This window comes from Oryza brachyantha, chromosome 3 (assembly GCF_000231095.2).
Source record: "Oryza brachyantha chromosome 3, ObraRS2, whole genome shotgun sequence".
Taxonomy (NCBI): Eukaryota; Viridiplantae; Streptophyta; class Magnoliopsida; order Poales; family Poaceae; genus Oryza; species Oryza brachyantha.
The window spans coordinates 3,611,969-3,621,083 of NC_023165.2; the positions used below are offsets into that span (position 1 = coordinate 3,611,969).

The 9,115-nt window shown below is 37.6% G+C and overlaps 1 protein-coding gene across 2 annotated transcripts; it reads left to right on the plus strand.

Moving 5' to 3' along the window:
- The first annotated feature begins 1,171 nt into the window (after positions 1-1,171).
- LOC102711235 (phosphoinositide phosphatase SAC2) lies at positions 1,172-8,887 on the plus strand. Of its 2 annotated transcripts, none has more exons than XM_006649443.3 (16): positions 1,172-1,927; positions 2,690-2,894; positions 2,988-3,153; positions 3,774-3,996; positions 4,589-4,665; positions 4,789-4,976; positions 5,061-5,155; positions 5,400-5,533; positions 5,639-5,749; positions 5,998-6,313; positions 6,624-6,745; positions 6,843-6,953; positions 7,435-7,626; positions 7,726-7,884; positions 8,040-8,121; positions 8,282-8,887. In XM_006649443.3, exons 1-16 carry the CDS (start codon positions 1,868-1,870, stop codon positions 8,393-8,395), a joined length of 2,355 nt encoding a protein of 784 aa, XP_006649506.1. In that variant the 5' UTR covers positions 1,172-1,867; the 3' UTR covers positions 8,396-8,887. The 2 variants fall into 2 exon arrangements, with proteins under 2 accessions (XP_006649506.1, XP_006649507.1); XM_006649444.3 differs by having other exon boundaries at positions 1,173-1,927; positions 8,285-8,395.
- Positions 8,888-9,115: the final 228 nt, after the last annotated feature.

The following is a 9,115-nucleotide window of genomic DNA, read 5'->3' on the forward strand; positions in this document are numbered from 1 at the left end:
AAGTCAGTATTAGCTCCACATCACGTTACTCACGTATCAGTATCAGAATCATGATTTTGGAAAACACCAAATCAGAATACTTTTCTCTCTTTTTCTTTCTAATATAATAAGATGAAGTGCCGGACGGCTACACAAAATTTCTGATTAATCTATACCGTTATAATTTAGACCCACCAAGATCTAACTGTGCATATTTTTTCTTTTTCTCCGACTAATCTATACCGTTATAATCTGGACCCAGTATTAGCTCCACATCACGTTACTCACGTATCAGTATCCGATTCATGATTTTGGAAAACACCAAATCAGAATTTTTTCTCTCTTTTTCTTTCTAATATAATAAGATGAAGCGTCCGATGGCTACACAAAATTTCTGATTAATCTATACCGTTATAATTTGGACCCACCAAGATCTAATTGTGCATATTTTTTCTTTTTCTCTGACTAATCTATACCATTATAACTGGACTCACCATGATCGAACAGTCCATATTTTCTCTTTTTTTCTCCAATTAACATGGTAATTTCTAGTCTCCAGAGCGAACGTGTGCCTTCTTTCAAGCCTGTCTTTATATTATAATAATAGAATAGATAGATAGATTCTCGTGGTTATTCATGCGGTCTATTCAAATAGTTAATCTTGTAATTTTCTATTTTTTAATTAATTCTATTCTTATCAAATTCTACGTTTTATTTTTTATTCATGTGTTTTTAAATCACGTATTTTAAACAGCCCCCCTAAATAGTTTGGCTTAGCTTTATAGTTTTTTGTTCGGTTATATTCCTCATTCATAACAGAAAATAAGAAAAAAAAAAGAAATTCAGATTCAGATAGGTAAGCAATACTATTTGCCTTGCTGAACATTACCCCAAGATTACATTTTAAAAAAACAATTTCCATCACCTTATCTGGTTAGGTTAGATGCGCTGAGCTGTCCCGATTTCCATTTACCGTAGACAATTAGTTGCACTAACTTTTGTATAGTAATTTTTATTCCATCCATTACAAACAGCACATTATTCTCTGTGAGGAAAACCAAAACCAAACTAAAAAAACACGCATTCCAAATTTCTTAAAAATGTTCGCTGTTACCTCGTCGTAAGCAACAAAAAGATGACATTTACCAGTTTCCTCTTGGACAAAACAAAACAAAGTTGCTCACTAGCAAAAAAGAAAGAAGAAAGTATATAAATCCAGCTCAAGGAGATGCGGTTGCGGCAATGATTGATCGTATTTGCCCCCTGCCACTCTCGCGTCTTCCCCCCATTGCGTGGTGTTTTTGTGGACGACGGCGTCGTCGTCGCCAGCTTCTTGTGGCCATCGTCTTCCCCCCTCCCTCTTCGCTGAATCCTCCCAGAAAAATCGGTTCTTGCACAGGGAATTCAGTCTAGTTCTGTTTGCAATCCTATTCTTCCTCCGGGTCGGCCAAATCTCTCGTTTTTTCTCGCGTGAAAATCGTTCGTGCTGGTTCGTTTCAACCCCCGAGTCTCTCGTTTTCTTGCTGCCGAACCGCTGGGTTTGTTTTTGCTTCGATTTAGTCTTTGTTTTCCGGGTCTTGCATCTGGTGAAGATCCAAAGGTGCGAACTTTCTGGAGGCTTTTCTCGAAGTTGGCGCGTGAAATTGGATCGGTTTCGATCTATCTGTTGGTTCCCTGGGCGTTGCTGGTGCGTTCTTGATCCGGAAGGGTGAGAGATTTGGCTGGATTTTTTCCCTGGAGCATTTGGTGTGCTCGAGGAAGATGCTCTACTTGAAGCAGCCGACGAGGAGCTAAACTACGCGGAGTCTGAGCCCCCCCCCCCCCCCTCCCTCTGAATTTCTTGGTTTGGATTCGCGGTGGTCGTGTGGTTGATTACTGATCTGATCCGATGGAGGCTATGGCGGGGAACAAATTCCTTCAGAAGTTCCGGCTCTACGAGACCAGATCGGTAGGGATCTCTTGCAAAAAAATGTTATCTTATTATGGCTGCTCAGTTTGATTTAGTTTGAATTGAATTGTGTGTTCCATAGATACGGAGATCTTTCTGTCAGTAAAGCTCATGTGCCTGACTCTGTTACAATGGCTGCGTTTTTGTTCGTTTATGGTTGATTAGATTCTTGAGTGATTTAATGCCCTCACTGTGTTGTGAGGGATCTCTTTTATGATTGGTTCGCTTCGTTTTTGTTATAGGGAAAAAGGCTGCAAAAGGTTAGGAGCGATCCCTCCTTTTGTTCTCTTTTGCATGGGAGAGAAGAGAGTTAAAAAAATAAAGGTTTTTTTTTCTTAAAGGGGATATTGTTTTTCAGTCAAATTAAACATTTGTTTTGTGATCTTGTTTGATCATCATTGTCTAAAAAAGATCTTGTTTAACTATGGATGCCGAATTGCTTTGTTCTTCGGTTTTGCCACGAATGTGTAATTGAATCCTGGTATGCTAGTGCCAGAATTGCATTTTTTTTAAAAAAAAAAAGCTGATCTTGTGCATTACTGCATATACATTGGGATTTTCAAAGGAAGTTAGTTAGCTTTCAGCCTCGTGATGAAGAAACAAAGGATTCAGTATTTGTACAGCACACAAATTATAGGAGCCATTTTTGTTCCTCAAGCATTGTTTCATTGTTGCTAGGGTGTTGATGTCTAAAATTATCGTGGACATTCTCTGTTGTTTAACTGCTATTGCAGTTAACATGATTTTTGATCTCTGCTGTAGAAATTCTATCTTATCGGAAGGGACAAGACCAGGACTCTCTGGAGGGTGCTGAAGATTGACAGAATGGAGTCTACTGATCTGGAAATTGAGGAAGATCATACAAGTTACACGGAGAATGAATGCCAGGAACTGCTGTGGCGGATTCATGAGGGGAATAGATTGACTGGGGGACTGAAATTTGTCACAAAATGTTATGGAATAGTTGGTAATGAAACAGGACCTGAGATACCATAATGTACTGATCAAACTTTCTGGTTGGTTCAAAGTATAACATTTACTTCATCTTTGCTTTATACAGGTTTTATAAAGTTTCTTGGCCCTTATTATATGGTTGTAATTACCAGAAGAAGAAAAGTCGGCACTATCTGCGGTCATGAAATATATTCTGTTGGCAAGAGCGAAATGATTGCAATTCCAAGTCCTATAGTCTGGCCCAACGTGGCTTATTCTAGGGATGAGAACAGGTCTTTCGTTTTTTCTACGTGTAAATATTGTGCTTTGCCTATTGTAAATCCATTGCTGGTTCCTAGCAATACAAAAAATGCCAGCTTGCTTTCTTTTGTATCCGGACATATCATAGTTCTTGTATCCATTTTTCTTTTTGTAGCACTTTCTTTTCGTAATTTTCAGCACATTTATTTGCTACATTCTGATGAGACAATGTGCTCTATCGATGGCAACGTGTAACTTTTCCTTGATTGCCCTTCTTTTCTTTTTCATGGCATTTTTATGTGTGCGCGTCTGCATATTTTCAGATAAGCTTCCGTTCATATATTCACGCTTGTAGAACATGGGCAATTTCATTTGTTCTGTGTATGCACTTAATATCACTTTGCCTTTTAAGTATACAATTTGCTTGTTGATAATAATATGCACCCTACTCATATGGTTGGTGCATATGACAATTCTTGCAGTTCTGAGCATTGTGTGGTGTTCATAAGGTCAGAGGTATATAGACATGGTTTGATTTTGATCCAGTGATATTCTTCTTATTAAGATTGTAAATGTACTATATATTTTTGCTAGTTTTTTTCTCATTTGTAGTGTCTGCAGATATTTATATTTTTACCAATCACTTTTGCAGATATAAAAGGCTCCTTTGCTCGGTTGATCTCTCAAAAGACTTCTTCTTCAGCTACTCTTACAACATCATGTGCAGCCTTCAGAAGAACATAACTGACAAGAATAATGGGCAAGTTGTTTATGAAACAATGTTTGTCTGGAACGAGTTTCTGACACGAGCTATCAGGAACCATCTCAAGAATACAACTTGGACTGTTGCGTTAATCCATGGATTTTTTAAACAGGTACTCCTCTGTAACATTCTAAGCCTTTGATACTGTTTTTTTATCTGATTTGTTCTTTGCATCTCTAATTGATGAGCTTATGCATATCCAGCACTGTCTATTCATCAACGAAGACCACAAGTAGGGATACTGCTAACTCAATGCCATCCCCCTAACTTTTGTGTTTTTACTCCATCATGTGTGACCTGAGTACCTGACATGTAGTGAAAGCTCGAAATAAAGGGTTTGCAAAGGCATGGCTTTGTATAACCTGCTGACATTTATCATTTGAGCTGCTTGAGGCTTTCCCGAGTCGAAAAAAAGCTCGTAAGTCTCAGCAGACTGTTAATGCTTTTCCTAAGTTGCCCTTTCCCCTTCCGTACAATCTTAGCATACCAATGCTTAGATGTGAAATTACATTGCTATTTATACTTATTTATAATGTTTATTAGATAGTAAGCCTTGAGTACGGTCCTTAGATATGCCTTTTTATTATGGCATGCATAATTGGCAGGTCTGAATGAGAAATAAGAATACTACTTTGTTTGTGTTTTCTTTATGCAAGTATCATGTTTCATACAGAAATATGATAAAAATATTCTGTTACATTCAGTCAAAGCTCTCAGTATCTGGGAAGGAATTCTGGTTGACACTTATAGCTAGACGCTCACGTCATTTTGCCGGAACAAGGTTTGTATTACAAGCCTTTGGCTTTTGCACCTAAATTTTGATTAGAAAGAATGAGGCTTAAATAACCTAGCCTATCTCACCTGATCTTACAACGTTGATTTTATATATAATTTTGAAATACAGATTCTTGAAAAGAGGTGTGAATGAAAAGGGTAGGGTTGCCAATGATGTTGAGACTGAACAAATTGTTTTTGAAGACACACCAGATGAAGTCCCATGTCAGATATCTTCTGTTGTACAACATAGAGGATCCATACCTCTTGTCTGGTTTCAGGAAACTTCAAGAATGAATATTAGGCCAGATATCATATGTAAGTTCTAGACAGTTAATCTCTTATGCATTTGTCATCTGTATGTTGTCGTCTCTAATGCTCCAATCACCTGGCCCTCTGCAGTAAAACCAGATGTAGACTACAAGGCAACTCGCCTTCATTTTGAGAACCTTGCACTTAGATATGGGAACCCAATAATTATCCTAAACTTGATCAAGGTGAGCATCAATGTGCAATGCAAATTGGGGCAGTTTTTTCTCTGACATGAAATGTTATATATATATATATATATATATATATATATATATTGTAATTTTCATGTGAATCACTAATTACTTGTATACCTAGTCAATTTTGTTGCAACAAAGGGAAAATTTAAGTGCCACATTGACAACATTTTGTTGTTTGTTATTAATCTGGAGTTCTGATATCCCTTTCGGATCCCTTGTATTTTTTTCTCAGACTCGTGAGAAGAAGCCTCGTGAATCTTTGCTCTGTGCTGAATTTGCAAAGGCTATACATTACATTAATAAGGGGCTACCAGACGACAGACGTCTAAAGTTTTTACACATGGATCTAAGTAAGCTTTCTCGAAGGTAATCTATCGTATTCCAAGGAATCTTATATCAAAATCATTACAGTTCAAGCTTGTTTTTACTTGTAAATTACCTACAATCTTATGTACTATGTGCTATCTACAGGAAAGGCACCAGTGTGCTTGCACTGTTGGACAAGGTAGCATCAGATGTGTTGGATCTAACTGACTTTCTCCACGGTGAGATAACTAGATCAAAGTCTGAGGATGCTTCAAGGTAACATTTGGCCTACTTAAGAGTTATGCTAAACTTTTTCCTTGCCACTTGAAACTACCAGATGGTGTTTGCCACAAAACGTTCATTCGTGATGTGTGCTTCTGTAACATATTCATTATTTGGATTAGTCAAAGTTGTGCCTTGGATAACAGTAAAACTTACAAATAAGACAATTTTGGAACAAGTGGAGTAGCTGCTCACTATTTGGTCTTATCAGCTCATTTGATTGTTTTCTTTATGCATCACAGTGGACAAGGACCTGTTGCCAACTCAGGTGACATTGAAAGCATCGAGGATCAAAATCTGTGTGCGACTAAGCTGGTACCTCTTTTACTACAAAAGGGTGTCCTCAGGACTAACTGCATAGACTGCTTGGACCGCACAAATGTTGCACAATTTGCCTATGGCTTAGCTGCTTTAGGGCGACAACTTCATGTGCTGCAGCTCAATGAAACCCCTAAAATTGAATTGCATGCTCCTTTGGCTGATGATCTGATGGATTTATATGAACGGATGGGTGATACACTAGCTATTCAATATGGTGGTTCTGCTGCTCACAATAAGGTACTTGTCTAGTTCTATTTGCAGATGCATTGGAGCATAATTTGTGAATCCTCTACTGTGTAACACAACTCTTGAAATGACGCCTTTCTGTTTTGAAACAAATGCATCTTTCCTGTACCCTTCTTCATGTTCATATTTAATTATCCTGTTCTTGTTTCTTTCAAAACGTTTTCTTTTCCTTAATAGGTAGTGAAGTCAATAGTCATAATATAATATTATTTTTCTTCTAAAGATTTTTTATTAACATTCCAAATGTACATGCGGCTTTTGTGAATTGTTTTAGTTTCCATATTACTGATATTTGTTACAGATCTTCTGTGAGCAAAGAGGCCAATGGAAGGCAGCAACACAATCTCAGGAGTTCCTCCGGACCCTTCAGCGCTACTACAATAATGCCTACACTGATCCTGAGAAGCAGGATGCTATAAATGTGTAAGTTTATCATGTCGATGTTACTCTATACATGGGAGGTGTTGGTATTGCACTGGTATATTGGCATAACAAGGTTTGTCTAACTTTAAAATGGCAGGTTCTTGGGTCATTTCCAACCACAACAAGGCAAACCTGCGCTGTGGAAATTGGACTCAGATCAACACTACAACATTGGCAGGCAAGGAACTTTAACTGAAGAAACTGGGAGGTACTGAAGTCAATTTCCACTAAGAAATATTGATTAGAGAGCTGGAATATCCAATACAACCTTAGCTTCTTAATCCAGATAATCATATGAAATATTAAATATCAAAGGTTCACGAGTAAATATGACACTGTTCACTTCTTAATCCATGGTATAAGTGCAAAAGGTGTCACCGTTTTATTTTTGTCTATCTGTCTATTTGTTCGTTTGAATTGAACAAAACTTACCTTGAGCTGCAAATTGATAGGGTCGTCAGAGCCTTACATTCACTGTAGAGAATTTATTTTTTATAGAATATCACATGTTGAATAGCTCAAGGTGGAAGCTATCTTGGTGTGAATTGCCGATATAATGATGGGTTATCCAAGCTATCTAGATTCGATAGTCAATTGGTGGTTCTGCCAATTGTACTTTGTTAGATTAATTTACTGAAATTTGGGATTTCCATCTCTAATTTAGTAACTTCCACATTTCATATCAACAGATCATTCATAAAGAGGTCATTGTCGGATGGTAATATTTTGTGTGACACCACTGGACCTGTATCTGACTGTAATGTTAGAGAAAAAAACATTGCGAACTCAAAATTGCTTCCAATGCAACAACTGGATGATATTAGAGAGCCTTCTGATTCTGCACCAGAGATCTCTATGTGTGAACCTAACCCATGCTCCAGGTGCGCATATCCTTGTTTGCAAGCAAATCGGTTGTTGGAGAACTTCAGATTGTCCATAATAAATATGATATGAACTAACTGCATTTTTCTTATGTTCAGTACAAACTATAGTACGTTACCCGGAAGACACTCAATTTCAGAAGAACGGCAGAATTATTTGAAAAGATTAGGTTATCCTGAATTGCACTCGTCAAACTTTCTTGATCTTGATTTGTTATCATCTTCAGGAAATTCTTGTGAAGAGGAAATTTTTGAGAGGTAACGTATGCTGTGATTTTATTTATATATCCTACCTCACATATTCTCACCCCCTTGATCTGGCAACTCAAGGAGTGAACTCTATACTGACATGTTATTTTACGCAACTAATGTAATGGTTAAACGTTAATAAGATGTTTCAAACCCATTTACAGGTCATCGCTCATCAATTCACCCATGGATGTTGTCAGCATTGAATCAACTACGTCATACAGTGAACATGGACACAATGATGAGGTCTGTCTTTTTTCCCCTTTTTCAAAGAAATATGTACATGTCACTCATATTTGCTGTAAAACTGGTTTCCTTCCCTCCCAACTTTTGGATTTTTCAAATTTAATCTAGCGCCCAATTGTCACGTTATTTATCAATGTTCGAACTTTCTTTTACTTCTTAGCAGGGAAGAGATGACACAGATCTGTCACGCTCAAGCAGCCAAATGTCAGAAATTGGCGACTACTCCGACCGCTTTGCACATTGGGTGGATAACGGAGGAATGCTTTGCTACTAGTGCTAAAAGATTTTTGTCTTGGTGATATCTCAGCGAAAGAAGCTTCAACAGCAGAAAAATTCAGAGCTGCAGCAAAGGAAAAAATGCTGCATCTGCTGCAAACTGCAAACTTCTCAAGATTTGAAGAGACAGACCTCCACAAGAAAGGGAAGAAGCATTGACTCGGTTGCGCAGATGAAGTGCTCAAAGATAATTCATTGCGAATGGGACCATTCTAACTCGGTTTGGTACAGGAATTGAATTGCTATGGTGAAGAAGAATTGACCATACTGAAGACAATAAATAGGAGACACATATCAGATCATATTCTTTCCAAGGGTTAGCTTAGTTAGAAACTTTGGCAATATGTTATAGAAAACAGGAAAAAAAAACTCTCAAACAAAACGGCCAAAAAAATGCTACTCTTTTGTAAATATTCTACAGAATTATACATATTTTTACCAATTTCACCTATACTTGCTCTATGTAAGGTACGGAACTACTATTCTTGCCTTTTCACTGTCTTCACTGTACAAAATATACTAATTGTTTTGGTTACAGGTAATGATTGTGAGACCATCCAACTGCGCGTAGCGCCATTAACTATATTTTCTGGGGTATAGTAAATTTGCATGAACGTTTTAACCTGCTCAATTAACTTGATCAAAGTGGAACACGTTAGCCAGACACTCTCGAACACGCTAGCCATTCTCTGGTTGGATAGTAACTTAGTAAGGATCA

What these genes read in the sequence shown, in the direction of transcription:
- LOC102711235 (XM_006649443.3), top strand. Translation starts at nt 1,868, where the DNA reads ATGGAGGCTATGGCGGGGAACAAATTCCTTCAGAAGTTCCGGCTCTAC. An exon ending in AAGTCTGAGGATGCTTCAAG is followed by an intron (nt 5,750 to 5,997) that starts GTAACATTTGGC and finishes TATGCATCACAG; the next exon opens with TGGACAAGGACCTGTTGCCA. An exon ending in GAAGAGGAAATTTTTGAGAG is followed by an intron (nt 7,885 to 8,039) that starts GTAACGTATGCT and finishes ACCCATTTACAG; the next exon opens with GTCATCGCTCATCAATTCAC.